At 41.9% G+C, this 21,511-nt stretch overlaps 1 protein-coding gene across 1 annotated transcript in view; it reads right to left on the bottom strand.

Annotated features, from left to right (window-relative positions):
* Positions 1 to 374: 374 nt before the first annotated feature.
* Positions 375 to 21,511, bottom strand: part of SLC24A2 (solute carrier family 24 member 2) — a 270,205-nt gene continuing 249,068 nt past the window's right edge. Inside the window, exons 7-10 of the mRNA XM_061132459.1 lie at positions 18,052 to 18,192; positions 7,061 to 7,150; positions 4,125 to 4,291; positions 375 to 931 (exon numbers count right to left, since the gene is read on the bottom strand). Coding sequence (XP_060988442.1) covers positions 682 to 931; positions 4,125 to 4,291; positions 7,061 to 7,150; positions 18,052 to 18,192 — 648 coding nt within the window. The 3' untranslated portion in view covers positions 375 to 681. The remainder of the gene's footprint in view (positions 932 to 4,124; positions 4,292 to 7,060; positions 7,151 to 18,051; positions 18,193 to 21,511) is intronic.

The following is a 21,511-nucleotide window of genomic DNA, read 5'->3' as shown; positions in this document are numbered from 1 at the left end:
CCATCATACCAGGCAGAATCCCAATATGTCCAAGGTAGGTTGAAGTTCACAGCAATGATTCTCTTAGCTCACCTCTTGCACTTAAGAGGTAAAGCTCACTGAAGGTTGATGCCCCTCTTCAAATAGGTACTAGAAATATACTAGAGCTGTCCCTGAAAAGATGCAGTTGTATTTATATATATATATATATATATATATATATGACTTCATATATATATATATATATATAAGTTTTCTTTGTGTCTGTATACAGGTATAGACTACTCTGTAGGTGTGGAAGGAGAGGTATCATTACAGGAACAGGCGGGGGTGTGTTCAGGTGCATCTATATATAATATGTATATTTTATATGTATATATATCACCTTTGTCATTGTATCATTATGACGACTATACCTCTGACCAGCAAGGAGTACCTGTCAGCGATGCAGGCTGAGAAGCCCCAAAGGCGGGGACCTGTTTGTCACTTGCATGGAGCTGCTGCAGGAGGCAAGGGTGGGAGCAGCCCCATGAAACGAGCTGGCCCTGCGTGAATCCATCCCTCGTCAAATCCGCTAAGGAGGTTCGCTCAGAAAGCCCCGGGCTGTGGGCCTGCTGCCTCTTCTCCGGAGGTCATGGAGCCTACAACCCAGAGCAGGGAGGGACCGTCCATGCTGTTGGCTCAAGATAATGGCTTTTCCCGCTAGATGGAGACAGGGCACACGAGGATTCTGTCTTCCAGGAGGACGCTGACCACCAGGAACACAAAGTAGAGACCGAACATGATGAAGCCCAGCACTTTGTTCATCCGCCATTTGCAGAGGGCGATGGAGAGGATGACGAACAGCAGCATGATGAAGAGGAGGACGATGGCGCAGAAGAGCCCATTGCTGCTGACGGCCACGGGCTGGAACCTGTGAATGACCGTGAAGAGGAGCCAAGGCAGTGGGAGCCTGTGGGGGAGAAGCAGGGTAGACGAGGGGCGTAGTCAGACTCGTTGAGGAAGGCACAGGATGGAACATGAGCTTCTTGGGGTCTGATTGGAAACCAGTGTCCTGTTAGGTTCACTATGACTGGCGTCTGGTTGGCCCAGGCAATCATATAAGGAAGTCAAGTGACCTTTTATTTCCTTACTGAATGAAGGAGAGCAGAGAGAATTTGTTCTCTGGTTGAATAAGATCAAAGGCATGGCTGCTGCAGCTCATTTCTGAATTTGAGTTGAAATAATTGTTTTGTTTCATTTCAAAGAGTAAAGTGTTATTCTTAGGTTTAAAGAGATGAATTGGAGGATGTGTACAGGGTGACAGGAGGAGATGATAAAATGTTGAAAAGCATATAGAAATTAGCAGTGAAAATGGCCAAATTATTATTTTTTTTTTTCAAATTATTTTTTAAATGGGGACAGAGACTAACAATGACACATGCACGCACACATCCAATTCTGGTGAAGTTGCGGTTGACAGAACCACAAATAGGTAAAAACCCTTTGGGGCAAATACAACATTTTTTAATACTTTTGACCTATCAGTTCGGTTGTCAGGGATCAAGCAGAAGGAATAATTGAAAATGCAGAGGCAACTTTTTTTCAGAAAGGTGATCATTCCAGTGTTACTCTGAGTAGTGAAACATCAGGGACACCTTAATCTCATATAATAGGCAGTTAGTTAAATAGCAAACTGTTAAGTCAATGTAATGTTATATAGCTATTAAAATCATAAACTTAAAATGATACAGGCAAATGCCCATGATATGATTCTATAAAAAGGATACACATAAAAATAGCAATTTAACTTCAAGAATGAATTAGAAAGGTGTTGGTTTGTACTTATGTTTTATATATGCTTATATGTTGGCTTGTATTATGCTTTATGTGTATTTCTAAATCCTTTACCTTGAGTATATATTAAGAAGAAAATGCTACTAAGACTATGAAGAAACTGTTACACTCAATATATTGCTAATAACTTTGTAAACTGGTATAAACTCTTGGAAGAGACCTTTTGGAAAAATATACTACATCAGTAGCCATTGAAATATTTATAATCTTTGATCCATCAATATTTCTTTAAAAATTTACCCTAATAAAATAATTAAAAGAGATGTTTCTCCTCATAAAGTTTCATAAAACACTCATGCTATCAGAAAATTGAAAAAAATACAAAGGTCCTCCTAAAGGGTAATGGTAAAACTGAAAGCAACAAGATGGAATATTTTGAAGCTGTAGAATATTAATTATGAGAGCTAAGAAGAAACTTAGAAAAATGGCTGACTTACTAATTTGCTCATAGAGGCCTATTCTTTGCTAGGCATAAATGGCTTTAAAGTGGAAAAATAAAAGCCCTCCAACAGAGCAAAACTGATTATTCACTAAGAAAACTTTGTGAAATGTTAGGAGAAAAATGCACAAAAGTTAAATGTTTGTGGGTAGTAGGATTATGGATGATTTTCTTTAAACCTCCATTTAAGTTATAATATATGTATAATTTAAGAACAATGAACAAAAAGCATTTTGTAACTCACTAGAATACTTTTTGAAAACATGATAAATATATCTCAAAGAACACACAATTTTGCCCACTATGTAAGATTTTCTCTTTTTATACTACAGAATATTTTCTTTCTATTTGTACAAGGTATTGACCAAGAAAACTGCTTTACATGTGTGGGCAGTAGAACTGAGAAACACTATTTATACCAGGGATGTCCCTCTTTTTAAAAATACACCTTTTCAGGCATTCATTCACTCACTCATCCATCCATTCATTCTACAAACATGTGCCAAGCCACTGCCATGCATTAGACATTGTATTAGGTTTTGGGGAGTTCCTGTTCTTGGGGAGTTCACAGTCTAGCAGACAGACTGATATACATGACCTTGACAAGAGTGTGAGATACAGATACACAGAGCGTATACAGGAGCACAAGCCTCCAGGCCAGGCTTAAAGGAAGCAGAAAACCAGGATTCAAGTTGACACTCGAAGGGTAAACTGGAGTTTTCCAGACAGACAAGCAGTGAGGGCTCTCGAGGGAGAGATGCTAGCGAAGGAAGAAAGTGTGGGACAGGGCTTCTTTGCACTCTAAGATGGTACAGACAGTGAAGCTCAGAGCAGGGTTTTATGTTCAGATAGTGCCGGACTTGAGAACATAGACTCTGTTCAAATCCCAGCTATCTCATTACTCATGTGAACTCTGTGCCCTTCAGTTTCCTTACCTGAAAAGTGGGGATGATAAACACACCTCATGTGTGGCTTAGATAGATAAAAATGTATGTACAGCATATGTGGTAGATACTGAATGAAAAAACTATACATTAGGTAATGGAAAGGATAAAAGAGAACAGTGTTGAACAAGATGTTCAATGAGAAAGATTCATTTTAATGGTCTTCTAAACTCAAGTGCTAAGAGGTCAGTTCTTCTAGGAACACAAGGATAGTATCCCATGTCTTACTTTCTCAGGGGACTGCTTTCTCGGGTTACTTTTGAGACTACTTTTACTTTGAACATGTTAAATGAAATGATAGAAATAACAGCTTCTCTCCCCAGTCACATCCACTTTAGAGATTATTCATATTGAGAATTTCAGCTTGTTTAACTGTAAGAACAGAGCTTACTATCTGACTTTCAAAAAACCTAGACTATCTTCACCAGCACGGATAAAGAAACGATAACGCCAAACCTGCCAGCATTTTCCAAGGAAGGAGATGGGATAATTTTTTCCTGGCCTATGTTTTAGTCTGCTTTCCAAATCTCATCTGAGGCTGGTGGGGACTGTAATTAGAATTAGAACACGGAAAAAAAAAATACTGTGAAACTACCAGAGTATCTCAGTCACATATGAATGTTGAATATTCATGACATGTAGCCAATGCCATTTTATAGGTGAAATTCTCTCAAAGTATTTCCTACAACACCCACTCTCTATGTAAGTATGTGTTTCTCCCTGTGCAAGGATAACTTATTCTTCATGAAGTTCTGTGAAAATGAAAAATGGAGTTGGTGAAACTGAATGATACTACCAGTCTTTTCTTTCTGTTGGTATTGGTTGGTTTTGGGCTCTGAGATACTGGTCATGACTTCACAAGCTTCTAAGAAGGCAAAGACAGTGGTGGAGCTGATGTGACCCTTTATATAATGAGTTCTACTCACCCTACGGTGATGTCAAAAATGTTGCTTCCAACAGAGCTGGACACGGCCATGTCCCCAAGTCCCTTCCGGGCCACTATGACACTGGTGATCAGGTCAGGGATTGAAGTCCCAGCGGCCAAGATGGTCAGACCCATGATCTCTTCACTAATGCCAATTGTCTCTCCAACCTAAAAGCCATGACACGGGCAAACAGAGGAGTGTTTGAAGTCACAAAACCATCAAGACCACTAACATTTCAATGCAACTCCCTTTTGATGAATTCTTACTCTGTGCTGTGCTGGGTGTTGAGATAATAACAATGAATAAGCCACAGTAGTTGACAGAAGGATTTATATTTTAATGATGCTCAGACCCAAGAGATCAGGAATGTTTGCACAAGGATTAAATAGGTAATCTGAAAAAAGAGCTACAGAAGACTAGAATGCAGCCTCTATTTGATTTTTATCAAGACCAGGCAGGGGAAGCAGAAGATCAGAGTTATAAATGCCAGTTGATCACTGGCCCCATGGGCCAGTGCCTGACAATAGCACCAGATCGTATAGCAAATGTGCCCCTTATTTTATGATTGAGGATTAAGAATTGATACCCAGTGTCCCCACTTTCCCTTAACATCTTCTATTGTCTGTAACCCACTGTTAAACATTTTTAGACTGTACCATTTCCACAGAAAACTTGATTTTGGATGTTTTTGGGTTTGGTAACACAGGACTAGTAAGTCCGCAAGGCAGCCATGGAGAAAGCAACAGTTAGGAAATCAAGAGGACCTTGGTCCCAGGTCTGGCTCTGGCATTTATTAAGTACTTGACTTAGTGCCTACTGGGCCAACTGGGGAATGTCTTGATCCTCAATTTCTTTCTTTTTCTTCCAGTTTTACTGAGATGTAATTGACATATAGCTCACGTAGATGTCACTTTCTAATGGAAAGCAGTGAACTACAAGGGCAGGTATCATAGTTCAGTTCCCTAGGCTCTGGGGCAAATAAAAACACATTTGTGACTGTCAAATAAAAACAGCTCCCAACTATGCTTTTAAGCTAGTGGGAACCGGCTATTATTGGCAAAACTGTGCATAACAAATAGTTGAGCACGAAATGGTGCACTTCCTATCATTTATAGCTTTTACACGTCAAAGGTACAAATGATAAAATTAGTGCTACAGACTTACAACAGAATCTGCTATTTGATCTGCTGTCTGGATGTTTTGAAAGAGAAAAGCATTTCTTTGGTGAAAAGAAAGAGAAATGTCTCATTTATCATTGGCAAATAAAAGGCTTCTCTTTGTGCACTCTATATTTCTGGGCTTTTTTTTTTTTATAATTATAATTGTTCCAGGGATTGTGTTTGTATTTTTCTACAAGAGAATGAAAAGAAAATGAGATTGTGGAATTAAGATAATCATTAAAAAGTAAAGAAAAAGATGGAAACCTGTAGGGTGATATTTTGGAGGAAGACTAAAGAAAAATATCTAGAAAAAATATATTCCAGTAAGTGAAAAAAAATCACTTCTTTTTCTTTGTCTGTACATGGAAGAATAAAAACAATTATTATGGAAGGCTGTTATATGTGTTATAAATGGCAAACATTCACAGCCTGGAAATCTGGAGGCTAAGAAACAGCTTTTAAATGTTTTTAATGGGTGTGCTCAGTCGTGTCTGACTCTGCGTGCAACCTCATGGACTGTAGCCTGCCAGGCTCCTCTGTCCATGGGATTTCCCAGGCGAGAATACTGGAGTGGGTTACCATTTCCTTCTCCAGGGGATCTTCCCAACCCATGGACTGAAACTTCTGCAGTGATTTCTGTTGGATATTGGTAGCAAACGTCTCTCCGGGAATGTAGAAAATAATGACTTGGGGGCAAACAGAATGTCTGAAGACACTGATTTTTGGAAATATTGAGGAAGAGTAATCTGAAGTCAATGTCAGTAAAATAACTGTGATAGGAATAATATGAAATACATTGTAGGAATAACGCTTGGTTTATCAGATAATATTTTCAGTGGATTTTGTTAGTGATGCCATATGTTCTTTCTAAAAAAAATTAAGGTGTAACTTCCATACAGGAAAATTCACCCTTTTAAAAAAAGCATACAGTTTTGTGAGTTTTGCCAAATGTATGCAATCCTGTTTTCTCCACACCCTCAACAACAAATGGTATTGTCTGTCTTTTTGGTTGTAGTTGTACTAATGGTTGTGAAGTGGTATCTTATTATTTTTAAACAACTTTAATTAGCTCTAAGCTTAACTCTTTATCTGTAAACTGTGGATAATAATATTACCTCCCCCACAGAATTTATACCCATGTAGAAGGACAAAGGGAGGTGAATTATCCATATTCAGGTGGTACATATTCAGTCAATAATCATAGCTGTTAGTACCTCTGAGAACATAAGACTGAACATAAGACCTCTGCATCTCATTTTTCCTTTCATGTGTTACAACAAACAATTCCTGAGAGTTTATTCTGGTGATGGGCATTATGACTGGTATTGAGTTAGAAGTAGTAAAAGTGAAATACATCATCATTTTTTGTAAATTCAGGCTCAAGGAAGAGACCATTTTGTCTCCACGTTTTTTCCTAAGAGCCAGTTTGATGAGAACATGAGGTGAGTGGCTGGCCAAGTGAAAGGAAGTGCTGCTGAGCTAGGCAAAACCCTGACATCCAGGCCCGGGCTGGCCTGGCTTCAGGCTGCAGAGGGCAAGTTGTGAATAGACTTGCCTTTCCTCCACACAGCTGTCTGGGGCTATGCCAACTTGATTCCATACTACAGAGAAGGGCCAGGAGATGAGGGAAAGTTAAGTGGAGTAAATTCCTTCAGTCTAGGGATATGTATGTCAGCTGCAATACTGTTGGGCCAGTTTCAGAAAGCAAACACCCTGATGAGCCACCTGGCAACCAAGAGAAAAGCCAGGCAGATGTCTGTCCTCTCAAGGTCTTACCTGATGTGCCCACCAGACCATCAAGTAAGAGAAGACTGCGATCCAGGAGATGGAGCCGAAAAACGTGATGGGAAAAAACTTCCTTGATGACTGCAAGAGAACCAGGAGGAGGGGTGAGTGTGAGTACTAACCGAGGTGATGTGACAGCTCAAAGCCGTGCCTGCCATCCTGGTGAAAAGTGAAAGTGTTAGTCGCTCAGTCATCTCCAACTCTTTGCGGCCCCCATGGACTGAAGCCTGCTAGGCTCCTCTGTCTAGGGGATTCTCCAGGCAAGAATACTAGAGTGGATTGCCATTCCCTCCTCCAGGGGACCTTCCCAACCCAAAGATCAAACCCAGGTCTCCTGCATTGCAGGCAGATTCTTTACCATCTGAGCCACTGGGGAAGCCCCATCAGTAACCCTTGGTCGAGCTGGGACATTAAGATTTCTCTCAGGAATGTAAAATTGGTTGAAGCCAAGCCATCATAAAACTGGCTGCTGAGATGGGAAGTTTTTTTTTTTTTTCTTAATTTATTTTTAATTGGATGGTATTGCTTTGCAATGTTGTTGGTTTCTGTCATACAACAACATAAATCAGCTGTAAGTATACATATATCTCCTCCCTCTTGAACTTCTCCCCCATTCTTCCCCTCTAGGTTGTCACAGAGCACTGGGCTGATCTGCCTGTGTGATACAGTAACTTCCCACTAGCTATCTGTTTTACATATGGTAATGTATATGTGTCAATGCTACTCTCTCGATGCGTCCCACCTGAGATGGCAGTCTTTTGAAGAGAAGGTCTGTTCCTACTGCTGGTTGCTCAGACGGTCTCTGTTCCTGCCCTTTCCCCAGGGCTTGGCTTCTCAACCTTGCCTTCAGCCCCTCAGTACTCCATATCCCCCCTCCTGCTCCTGCTCCCTTTCCTACCTCCTCTTCAAGTTCATGAGAATCAGTCTCTATTGCTTTGACTCATGTATCCTAATAATCCATCTGCCAGAAGGCCTGTGGGATTAATCATGTAATTACATAATTAATTATGTAATTAACAAGAAAGATCAATAGTTTCAAAAACAAATGGGCTCATTTTACAGCCCTGTGAATTATGAGGAACAGCCACAGAGAAGAAGCTATCACCACAGTTAATACAGGCTCCTGAGGATGGCCAGTCTCTCAGATACTGGAGCCACACAAGTAGTAGATGCCCACTTGTGCTGCTCTTCACGGGAGTCGCAGAGTAGACACTCTTGGGAATGTTTTCTCTTCTGTTCTCCACCCTTAACTATGTCATGTCCAACTAGAGAATTGGGCTTTTAGCCCTAGGCTTTGTGCAATCTCAAGCTTACAGTATGAGCACTTTTCAAATTTCTTTCAAACATCAGCCCAAATCAGATACACAAAATGCAATGTTTCTCATCTATCCCACTACAGGGAAATCCATGCTTGCACTGGATGGTAGTGGTGTCTTGCTGATCCTCTTTTTGCAAATTGGGATCCTTTAAAGCATGCTCAGAAAGCATAATATTCTTAGAGAGTCACTTATTATTGCTAAACACTTTCTATTTCAAAGCTTTCCACTTTTAGAGACAATCTTAGTTTTTGCTTTGATAATAACATCCAATTCTGCCCAGAGAAATGAATGGTGTTGACTTGGATGAATGCTATCTCACTTGTCTGAAGGGCTGACCTTGGGCAGTCACACAGAACACTTCTGCCACAGCTTTTGAGAACTTCATTAAAAGCAAAAGATAAACCTGTATATGGTAATCTTTTGAATATCAATAATGATGAACACAGTTTTATCGCTCCAAACAGGCTTGCGTTCTCTCTACTAATTTCAAGTTTTTAATATATGTTTTCATTATCATTCCTACGCTTCTGTTAAATTTCACAATAATCATTTTCTTTCTTTCAATGGCTGTGGGTTTTCTTGGGCCACTGGTTAGTATGGATGTCTGTAAGGCCAGTGGGATTGATTCAACTGGGGAAAACATCAGACCCCAGTAAGCAGGCACTTATTCTTAAATGTTTCCCCTGAAACATTTGGTGGAAATATTTTCACATTTCAGACTCAGACTCTTTCTGAGGACCTGAGTACTATTTAATGGGTTATGGGGATAAAAAGTAGTCAATTTTTCAAAGTGGAGGATGAGACAGTTACTTTGAAAGCAAATTCCTTTTTTTAAAAAATTAATTAATTTATTTGGCTGCACTGGATCTGAGTTGTGGCATGCAGGATCTTTAGTTGTAGCATGTAGGTTCTTTGTTCCCTGTTAGTCGCTCAGTTGTGTTTGACTCTTTGTGAGCCCATGGACTGCAATCTGCCAGGCTCCTCTGTCCAGGCAAGAATACTGGAGTGGGTAGCCATTCCCCTTCTCCAGGGGATCTTCCTGACCCAGGGACTGAACCCAGGTCTCCTGTATTGCTGGCAGATTCTTTATCATCTGAGCCCTGGCTAGGGACCAAACCTGGGCCTCCTGCACTGAAGCACAGACTTAGCCAGTGCTCCACCAGAAAAGTCCAAAAATCAAATTCCTTTAAAGCAAGGAGTTCAGCTCGAGCTGGAGATGAGATTCCCTGAGCCTTGGAATTGCCAGTGCCAAGTTTTCCCATGCAAGGCATTAGGCTAATTAGAGTCTCCATTCTTTTCCTCTGGTCACAAGTCACTGTTTCAGGACCCTAGGTGTGATGAGTGTTTCATCTCCCATGGCCATGCTGTGTCACAGGGAAGAGAAGAGCCCCTCTTGTTTTGTGGGGCCACAAGTGTGGTTTGAGCAGCAGCCTGTCTTTAGCTTGATTCTGAACATCCTGGGAGGATACGGAGTACCATCTCCACACTTTATAACACGGCACACGGACTGGATATCCTGGGAGACTCCTTATTTCACAGACTGCCCCCTCTCCAGGTTAGTTAACATACTAAGTATGTAAATATTATTTTATTATTATTTAAGTTTTTGTAACTTTGCATATCTTTTCATTGATATAGTGTCACAAGTCAGAATCAAATTATTTCAACATATTTCTCATCCGAAAAATATCATCCCTGAACCATAAAACATTCCCAGTCAAGAGGCAGAAAATAAGTAATTGGATTAAAGATTTAAGGGAGCCAAGTTCAAATCAATGTATTAGTGGAAACCTCTGTAATTCAAAATTTGATGCTTCAGTTCAGTTCAGTTCAGCTCAGTTCAGTCGCTCAGTTGTGTCCGACTCTTTGTGACCCCATGAACTGCAGCACGCCAGGCCTCCCTTTCTATCACCAACTCCCAGAGTCCACCAAAACTCATGTCCATCGAGTCAGTGATGCCATCCAATCACCTCATCCTCTGTCGTCCCCTTCTCCTCCTGCCCTCAATCTTTCCCAGCATCAGGGTCTTTTCCAATGAGTCAGCTCTTCGCATCAGGTGGCCAAAGTATTAGAGTTTCAATTCAGCTTCAACATCAGTCCTTCCAATGAACACCGAGGACTGATCTCTTTTAGGATGGACTGGTTGGATCTCCTTGCAGTCCCAAGGGACTCTTAAGAGTCTTCTCCAACACCACAGTTCAAAATCATCAATTCTTCGGTGCTCAGCTTTCTTTATAGTCCAATTCTCACATCCATACATGACTACTGGAAAAACCATAGCCTGGACTCGACAGAACTTTGTTGACAAAGTTATGTCTCTGCTTTTTAATATGCTGTCTAGGTTGGTCGTAACTTTCCTTCCAAGGAGTCAGCGTCTTTTAATTTCATGGCTGCAATCACCATCTGCAGTGATTTTGGAGCCCAGAACAATAAAGTCTGACACTGTTTCCACTGTTTCCTCATATATTTGCTATGAAGTGATGGGACCGGATGCCATGATCTTAGTTTTCTGAATGTTGAGCTTTAAGCCAACTTTTTCACTCTCCTCTTTCACTTTTATCAGAGGTTCTTTAGTTCTTCTTCACTTTCTGCCATAAGGGTGGTGTCATCTGCATATCTGAGGTTATTGATATTTCTCCCGGCAATCTTGATTCCAGCTTGTGCTTCCTCCAGCCCAGCGTTTCTCATGATGTACTCTGCATATAAGTTAAATAAGCAGGGTGACAACATACAGGCTTGACGTACTCCTTTTCCTATTCGGAACCAGTCTGTTGTTCTATGTCCAGTTCTAACTGTTGCTTCCTAACCTGCATACAGGTTTCTCAAGAGGCAGATCAGGTGGTCTGGTGTTCCCATCTCTTTCAGAATTTTCCACAGTTTATTGTGATCCACACAGTCAAAAGCTTTGGCATAGTCAATAAAGCAGAAGTAGATGTTTTTCTGGAACTCTCTCGCTTTTTCGATGATCCAGCTGATGTTGGCAATTTGATCTCTGGTTCCTCTGCCTTTTCTAAAACCAGCTTGAACATCTGGAAGTTCATGGTTCATGTATTGCTGAAGCCTGGCTTGGAGAATTTTGAGCGTTACTTTACTAGCGTGTGAGATGAGTGCAATTGTGCGGTAGTTTGAGCATGCTTTGGCATTGCCTTTCTTTGGGACTGGAATGAAAACCGACCTTTTCCAGTCCTAATGGCCACTGCTGAATTTTCCAAATTTGCTGACATGTTGAGTGCAGCACTTTCACAGCATCATCTTTTACAAGTCTTAATCAAGAAGCTAACTAGTAATTATTGGACATATAAATGTACCTAGTGTTGGATTGGGGCTCATTGAAAAAAACATTAAAAATAACTTTTCTTTGTAAAATTTCAGGTCTTCATCTTTAACTAGGGGTAGGAAAAGTCTGGGTACCTACTCTGTACCTAGATCTTGAACTAGACATGAAATTCAAATCTAGGTCTGTCTGACTCTATATAGCACATATTCTTAGATGTTAGGAATCCAGGTTATACTCAATCCTAAAGAAAGACAGGGCCAATAATGCTCAAAATATACCCAGCTTTGGACACTTAATGATCATTATCATCATAATACTAGCTTGTGCTCTGAATGTCAGAAAATAAAGAACATCAGGGAAATACAGACTAGCATTCCAGCTGTAGGACCATCTGCCTCACCCAGCCTCCATACAGTTCTTTCTTTGGAAGCATCAACTTTTCATGCATCAGCAGTTTGGTTAAGTGTTTCTGGACCATCACATTACCTTATCATTTCCAATTTCACAGCCCAGGTAATTCCTCCTTTCATTTTTTTCTGGTTATTCCTCTTCTTTGGATTCTATGGTCTCATTCCAGTTATCACTGCCCAGTAGGACCTGTACAGTTATTTAGTTACCAGTCTCATTGGAAGGCTTCCGTGGTGGTTCAGTGGGTAAAAGAATCTGCCTGCAATGCTGGAGACCTGGGTTCCATCCCTGGGTTGGGAAGATCCCCCGGAGAAGGGAATGGCAACCCACTTCAGTGTTCTTGCCTGGAGAATCCCTTGGGCAGAGATGCCTGGCAGGCTGCAGTCCACAGGGTCACACAGAGTTGGACACGACTGATCGACTAACACTAACATTTATTGCAAGGAAGAAAGAGCTCTTCAAGCCAAGGTCTGATGTGTCAATTTATGGTTTGTAATGGTGGCTCATTCTGACATCTGCTGGGATGGGCCTCACACCAATTAGCAGAAAGCAAATTGTGTCCATATGCTGGCCGGCACATGTGTCCATTTCGTTCCCAATGTAATGGTTTACTTGTATAATTGACAGCTAATGTTCTCATTAGAAGTTTTTAGTACATCAGAATGATACTTTCTTGGATTAGAAAACATTTCTGGACATTAGCTGGTTGCACAAATTGGCCATCTCTTTACTTATTTAAATTAAAAAAATATTCACCGAGCATCTCCTCTGTGCAAGGTTCTGGGGCATACATATTTAACAAAGTTCTTCAAAGCAATCCTGTTAAAGATTAAAAGTATGGTCTCTGGATTACTATGAATAGTAGTAATCCTTGCTCATCAATTACCAGCAATGGACAAATTATTGGACATCTCTCTAAGTCTCAGTTTCTGTAAAATGAGGGGAAAAACAATATCTAGTTGAATTGAGGATTTCATGCACATGAAATGTCTAGCAAACTCTGTGCATGGAACAAGTACTCAGATAGTAATGGGAGTTGTTATTAGATAATATTAACCTCAATTTGATTTTTAAGACATGAAAAAACTGAAACTCAGGGAGGTGAAAATGACCATAGACATCTGGCCTAGAGTCTTGGCTTTGCTTCTTATTAGCTGGTCTTGCTTGGACAGGTCACTCAAACTCTCAGGTCCTCAATCACTCCATCATTGCTAGAACTGTCCTTGGTTCATAGTAGACACGTAATAAATACTTGGTGAATGAACTAATGCACGACAGAAACTGCAAAATCCTGGGTGAGTTCTAAGTATCGTCCTAGATCTAATGGGTCATGTTTTGATATCTCGTGAGATGCATTCCTGTTTTGGAAGAACACCCATCCTAGGCCATGAGAAAATATAACTTTGGAGGGGTCTTTGTTTCCTTTATTATTTTCAATTTTCATCAAAGACATATTCTTCATTAAGGTTGAATTTCAGTTCTTGGACTTTTAAATTAAGTCCATTAATTTAAGAAAACTATAAATGTGAAACCCACATTAATTATCTGACATGAAAGTATGCATAATGCAACAAACACTGTCATACAATTTGCATATAAATGAAGTGGAAATAAAAACAAGTGGAGGTATAATTTACTCTGAAACTAGTTGTGTATACATTAAAAAAATCATGTTTTCATTGTAATTATTGTCAAGGTGTGGAATGTTCATCTCCATGGGTAAGTCAAACACTACTCAGGAGACAGAGCTACCAGGCTCAGAGGAGTAGCAAGTGTCTCTTCTCTCCCTGGGTAATTTTTCAAGAGGCCCTGTGGCAGGACATGAGGATAGTGGCAGACTGAAAAAAATGGCCACATCACTTTACAATTCCTTCCACAGAGAGGTAAAGTCTGTTTCCCACGTCTTTGAATCTGGGCTGGCCTTAGGCCTTGCTCTGGCCAATAGAATGTGGTAGAAATGACAGCAGGCAGACTCTAAACTAGATCTTTGCGGCTTTGTGGCTTTCATTCTCACTGCTCTTGGAACTTGGCCGTCATGTGAGTAAGCCCAGGCTAGACTGCTTAAGGACAGAAGACCATGTGGAACAGAATCAAGGTGTTCCAGCTGACATACCAGCCTTCAGCTGTGTTAACTGAGAAGTAGAACTGTCAGGCCGAGCCTCAGCTACATCTCCAACTCGGAGGATTATGGGCTAAAAGAATACTTGTTGTTTTAAGTCACTAAGTTTTGGGGTGTTATACAACAAAAGCTAACTTATGCAAGATCAAACCTAATGAAACTCTCCTGAGCTGAGCATGAGCAAGAAGCTGCTTACTGGCTTTTGTACCAACCAGCATGTTTTTTTTGTTCGGCATTCCATATATGCAAAGAATGACCATGTAACTCAAGCTAGAATGCTCTGAGAGTAAACTGGAACTATCGTATTGATGGTTATCTATGTATTCCTGAATCACAGAATGTTACAGCTGGCCGGAAATCTAGAGATCTTCCTCCACTCCTGCATTTCACAAAGGAGGAAATATGAAGTTGAGATTTGAGATGTGACTTTTCCATGATTGCACGATGCATGTGTCATGTGGGAAAAACCACTGTAGTCAACATGGTAGCATGAGAATGCTCCAGAGTCAGGAGACCGGGGTTTGAGTCTAACTGCTCTCACTCGTAAGGCTGTGCAATCTGGCCCTGTAGTTCTATAGGGATGGGCTTTGTTTCCTCTACTGAGTTTAGAGCAACTTAAAAATGGGAACTGTGGGACTTCCCTGGAGGTCCAGTGGTTAAGACTCTGTACTTCCAGTGCAGGGGATGTGAGTTTGATCCTTGGTCGGGGAACTAAGATCCCACATGCCAGCGTGGTGTGGCCAAAACCAAAAAAAAAAAGAGGAATTGTGATTGATGTGACTTTATGTCTCTTTTAGGGCATAAAGCCTGATGCCTGGCATATAATATGTGTTCAATAAATATTTGCTGAGGAAATCTACAAACACCCAAGTTTCTACCTAAGAGTCTCATTTCTGCTTGGAACAGCACATGGTGTACTCAGAAAAAGACAGAAAAAAACCCAGTCCATCCAGCGATGGCCCTTGGGGGTACAGTGAGGGAAAATCCCACTGGCCACCCCAGCACACATTGTAGGGGCTGGCTCCTGTGAGGTACCGCTCAGCAAATGACCAGTCAGCGGCACTGCACGGGGAGTATCCTGTTTAGCTGCATCTGCTTGCTTTGCACCCTGGGGATTATGGCATCAGCTAGAGAAGGTCTAACTATAGCCATGGTGAAGTCCTGTTTGTGGTCCAGGAGTCCCTGGTTGAGAACGCTGATCTTCCCTAACAGCTTCCTTGACTCGGATCACAGAGAGAATGAGTACTCTGTCAGCCTTTGCTCCGAGTCCCACCCAGCCCTGAGATTCCAGGACCTTAGGTCGCTGGCAACCTCCTCCCATTCCTGCACGTCTTCCTGATGGCTCTAGCCATTGTGCACTGACATTGATCACTCTTTTTTTTCAAAGGTATTTTAAAAATTATTATTAAATTAAATCAATGTAGAATTGATTTACAATATGTTTCAAGTGTACAGTACAGTGATTCAGTCCTCTCTCTCTCTCTATATATATACATATATACACACACACTATGTGTACATATTCTTCAGATTTTCTTCCCTTATAGGTTATTATAAGACACTGAGTCTAGTTCTCTGTGCTATACAATAGGTCCATGTTGGTTATCTACTTTATAACATTGATCAGTCTTATTAGTGAACCAGGCCCCTCTGCTCTGGGCCATATCCCACTAGACCTGCTGTGGGGATTTAGAAAACCTTGTCTGTCTCCCTCATTTTCCTCCCTGAGCTAAGCAAAAGCATTAAGCTAACTAGCAGAGAAATGATGACAGAGAGGGAGAGAGAGAGGCAATGAGTGAGTGAGCGCATGTGAGCACGTACATCTCAGATATGTCCTTGTGATGGGAGCCAAGAAGAAACTGAACGCATTCCAGCTATTTGGCTGCAGGTTTCCAGGAAGCCAGGCCTTTGTATCGAGCAGATGCTCTGTAACAGCATCTTGAACAAAGAAACCTAGATAGTGCTTTAAATGAGCCACACCTGCTACACTCACCCTTTCCTAGCAGACGTCTAATGCCAGGGGTCTTTACATTGGGGTCATTCCTGGCCTGTACTTGGTAAGACAAGGCTCTCTGTCAGGTTGGCTTATTTCTGGGTCAGAACAGAGTAATGAGACAGGATGTTTCTCCACTCTTTTTCAAATGAGGAAAGTGGGATCATCGCGGGGCTTTTGAAGAAGGATGCTAAATTATGCTGGATGTTATTGCAGTATTCTATTCCAAATGCTTTTAGAAATGCTTTTGTATTTTTACCTTCTGGCACCAAGAAATATGAGGAAGAGCCCAAGCTGTGTGGTCACATGGGCCTGGGTGTGAATCTCAGCTCCATTCCCTAGGAAGTGACCAGGCATGAGCTAGTTAACTCCTTTTGCCTAAGTTTCTTTCTACTTATGCATATATATATATATATATAAATAAAATTAGTAGATATACACTTTTGTTGAATGAGTACATGTGTGAAGGCCCGTAATATAAAAGGGGAGCTGTTTCTCTTTATTTTTAAATTTCTCATTAGTTCTTTCACCCAGTGGCCCAAGAACCCAGTTTGACAACACTGGAGGGGATGTTCTTTTAAGCTGATCTACATTCAGACTGTACTTTGCTGATTATAAGATGGTATTGTGTTCATAGCACCCAGTACATAATCGTGGAAGATAATAATATTGATTATGGTAATGATAATCCTGGAGGGAGCAGATCAGACATGTATGCGTTTATACCACATGAATGCATTGCTTTAAATTATTTTTTGAACTGAATGAGTAATTTGTGTACACAAACAGTCAACAAAATGTAAGTCACCCTTCTGCCTCAGACCTTCATTTCCCCTTTGCAGAGACAATCACTGTGGTAGTTTTAAAACATGGTTGCAAATTCTTTGAAATTGCTGCCATCAAGGGTGTCATGTGCTGTAGGACACTGATAAATATTTTGTTGCCCTAGACAGATTTATGATCGCTCTGACTAGTAGAGTTCAGTGGAGGTGACTCTATGTGACTGCTGAGGCTAGATTAACTAGAGACCAAGGAGTGTCTCCTTGTGTGGCAAGAACACTGACTCTTGGAGCCCGGACCTCTTATGTAAGACATCTGACTACCTTGATGCTGCCATATAGTGAGGAACCCTAATCACACAATAGGTTCTCTAGGAGACGATCCCAACTGAACCCAGACTTTGAATCATCTCTGCTCAGGTGCCAGAAACACGAGTGAAGAGATCTCCAGATAGTTCTCCTGCTGCTGCTGCTAAGTCGCTTCAGTCGTGTCCAACTCTTGACCCTATAGATGGCAGCCCGCCGGGCTTCTCTGTCCCTGGGATTCTCCAAGAAAGAATACTGGAGTGGGTTGCCATTTCCTTCTCTAATGCATGAAAGTGAAAAGTGAAAGTGAAGTCGCTTAGTCGTGTCCGACTCTTTGCGACCGCATGGACTGTAGTCTACCAGGCTCCTCCATCCATGGGATTTTCCAGGCAAGAGTACTGGAGTGGAGTATCCTGCTCCACTAGATAGTTCTAGGCCCCAGTCATCTGAGCCTTCCCAGCTGAGGCCACAGACATTCTGCAACAGAGACCAGCCATCCCCAGTGTGCCCATTTGAATCCCTGATCCACAGGATCCACGAGGAAAATAACCTGGTTGTCATTTCACACCACTAAGTTCGGGGGATGGTTCATTATGTAGATTTGCTAACCAGAACAATCACTATTATGGTGCATCTGTCCAGAGAAATTTCAAGCACATACATACATACGCATGTGTATATGTCATCCTTTCTTCCTTCCCTTTTAGAAGCAGGCTCTTGTTATATGCTGTGTCCCCCTCCTCCCCTGACAAGAAATTAAAAAAAAAAAAGCTTTACTTACAGGTTTTCGAACATCAGGTAAGGTAATCCAGAGAGGAAACACTATGGGGAGAACAATTAGGAATGTGACTTGTTTGCGCGGATCAGAAGGCCAGGCCAGGCTGAGAGGCTGGTCCTCTTCATCTTCACCTGTCTCTGTGGTCTGTTGTAGAAACAGATAAAAAAATAAACAAAAAAGACAATAACGTCCTCAGGCCACAAAGCAAGGAGGGAATCTCCGGATCCCACTAGGAACTTTCTTGGGTCATCTCAGCTGCTTTCATCCATGGACTTTTTAGGTCTATAAGAGAATCCCATCTGTCATAGTCTGAATCTCAGGAACAAGAAATACATTGCTCAGCCATGAGGATTTAAGAACTTCCTTTCCTTTTTATCTTCCCTGGTGGCTCAGATGGTAAAGTGTCTGCCTACAATGTGGGAGCCCTGGGTTCTATCCCTGCGTCGGGAAGATCCCCTGGAGAAGGAAATGGCAACCCGCTCCAGGATTCTTGCCAGGAAAATCCCATGGATGGAGGAGCCTAGTGGGCTACAGTCCATGGGGTTGCAAAGAGTCAGGCACGACTGAGTGACTTCACTTCACTTTCCTTTCCCTGAATATTCTCTAGTTTCCTGAATTGATAATTTCAACTGGAGTGAATTACAGCTCCGATCCACAAACTTCATAGGAGAAACCACGTCTGCATAGCAAAAGACCCCAATTATGCAAATCTTTGTTGCATTTGCAGGTTTCCCCTGTTGAATGCAACATATATTTGGCTCAGTGGTAAAAGAATCCTCGGGTTCCATCCTGGGTCGGGACAATCCCCTGGAGAAGGGCATGGCAACCCACTCCAGTATTCTTGCCCAGAGAATCCCATGGACAGAGGAGCCTGGCGGGCTACAGTCCACCGGGTGGCAAATAATTGGACATGACTTAGCGACTAAACAACAATGTTGCATTCGCAGAGAAGTAAGAGAATGGAAGTAAGAGGTGCTAAACCTGTGGGTGTGGAGTGCACAGGGCCACAGAGCTAGGGGGTAAATCTCAGTGTTTCTGTCCAGGCAGCAAGCAGCCTGTGTTTTATTTGCTGCCTGCTGAAGCCAGCAGCTTTTGAACTCCCAGAGCAAAAAGGGGCAGAAGACAGAACAGGGCCTGGCAGGATGACCGTTAGCCTGTCAGATGGACCCTCCAAACCTCCAACGCAGTACTGCAGATAGCATCCATCACTCCCTTCCCTGCTTGTTTAAAAATGAAAGTGTAGCAGGCAGGACCATGCGTCAGATCTAAAAATATCAACAGGAATTTTCCACTGATGCTTCCTTTTGAGACCACATAAATAAGCCGCACAGCTCCTGCTCCCCTGTATCCTCCACCTGGGACTCTTGCTTCCAGTATCCTGGAGTATTTCAAGTGGTAGCAATGAATCCCACCAGCACCTCTCCCTCAGGAGGTGGTAGGTGGGCGAGTCTCAGGCCATGTGGTCTACAGGAAAAGCATGCGACTAGAGAGAGGAATGAGTGTGACACCCGACTTGCTACCGTGTTATGTTTACTTATCTATAATGCATACCCTAATACTGCCAAAAGGATTTTTAGTGGCTTACACAATTACCCTCACTTTCTCTCCAGGAGTTGAAACAAATAATTAAAAAAGCTTATCTTAAGCCATACTGAAAAAGGTTCTTTCTATATGAGTGTATGTCCTTGGCAGTAGGTGAAAGAATTTTAAACACCAAATACAAGGGAATTAAGAGGATTAGGTAATAAGGCAGAATTAGGAAGTTGGTGCACATTATTTGGGTTGTCTGGATCTTCATTAAATATGCTTCTTATGTTCTCCATCTCTTTGTTCTGCAATATGTTGGAAAACAAGGATCTAAAATCAGTCATCTAAGTTTCCACCTTAGGAAACAAGAAAATGAAGCACAAATTAGATCCAAAGTAAGCAGGAGAAAAGAGATAATAAAAATCAGAGAAGAAATCGATGACACTGAAAATAGGAGGTCAACAGAGAAAGTCAACAAAAGCAAAAGCCGTTTCTTTTGCTACGTAGGGTTCATCCACCGTTTCCTTTACCCATCCCTAGGGCTCCTACCCCTGACAGAAGCTTGGGCGTGCTGTTCCTGGTTCCTCTTCTGAGCCACCTCCACCTTCTCCCAGAAGATGCAGCAGATGTGGCAAATATCACTCCCTATAGGGTTCACCCAGCCTCCCAAGGGGTCAGTTGACTACATGAACAATCTCTGTATAATGAGACCAGTGAAGACTAGAAAAGAGGTGCATGTTAACTGTCCTCTTCCAGATATGATCTTTCTTGTTTTAATCCAAATGAATGACCTTCTGCTCCCCATCTGGGAGATGCCTCAGGAATAGGGAGGATCATGGGAGAGTTGAGACCTTACATCACACATAATAAGTACCCTGTCTCATGCAAGGTGAGTGGTTTTATTCAGACAGAGAGGAGTCTAGCACTTCTTTGAAGACCCATCAATCTGATCTGGTGAGGTCATCAAGCTCCTCCCCCTTCCAGAATGGACACTCCCCTCCACCCCCCACCCCCACCCCATAGTCAGGTTCCCCATTGCCATCTGCAATCTAGAAACTTCTCTGTAAACTCTAAGTTAACCTTTTTTCAGAGAAAAAAGCAAAAGCAACTCTTTATGACTCATATCATTTTAATGACACCAACAGATGGTGACATTTCATCAATAACCCTTCTGCTTATAACCTACGGATTAGCTCCTTTCTCCATCTGCCAAAGTCACCAGGCAGACAGTGCCACCAGCAAATAGTGGAAAATAATTGTCTGTTTAGATGCATAAGCTCTAAACACACTACCGTCCAACGCAAACAATTAGCTATATTGTACGGCTTCCAAAAGCTGCATTTAAGGTGGCCGTTGCTAGGGCAGAAATGGACAAGGAGAAGATGCTGGGTCTCAGGCTACACAAACAGTGCTCTCTGTGGGGACGTCATGGCCTCTTGTGGATGAAGCTTGCCATAGATAGAAGTTCAGGGGCCCAGAACCCTGCAGAGGATTTGAGAGGTACCCAGGGAACAAGGCTGTCAGCATGTCTTAGGGGAAATTCTCTTTGTCTTTTTGCCAAGTGCTATCTCACTCTGGTTCAATGGGTGACAGCTTGCAAGCTAGTTAGAAAAGTGGAAAAAAAGTACTGTTCCAAGTCTGGGGCTTGTTTTGCCTTTGCCCAAGCTGGGGCTGCTGGCATGATCATTTGTCTCAACCCCAGGAGAGGCTGGGCAATGATTTTCCAGTTTTTCCTGGAGTTGTGGCATCCTGGCTTTGACCTTGCAATAACCCATCCTTACCTCCTAAAACTTCTGTAGCATATCCAGAGAAAATGCAAAAATGATCCAGAAAGAAAAAGTCAACTGTCTTGTGATAGAAGGGTTTAGAATGGTATAAGATCTGGGGTCTCCGTAGAATCCCTAGAATTATGCAAAATCAGGGCAGCAATTACTGA

The sequence above is a fragment of the Dama dama genome, chromosome 29 (assembly GCF_033118175.1).
Source record: "Dama dama isolate Ldn47 chromosome 29, ASM3311817v1, whole genome shotgun sequence".
In the NCBI taxonomy this organism is placed as follows: domain Eukaryota; kingdom Metazoa; phylum Chordata; class Mammalia; order Artiodactyla; family Cervidae; genus Dama; species Dama dama.
This window is presented reverse-complemented; position numbering and strand designations above follow the sequence as displayed.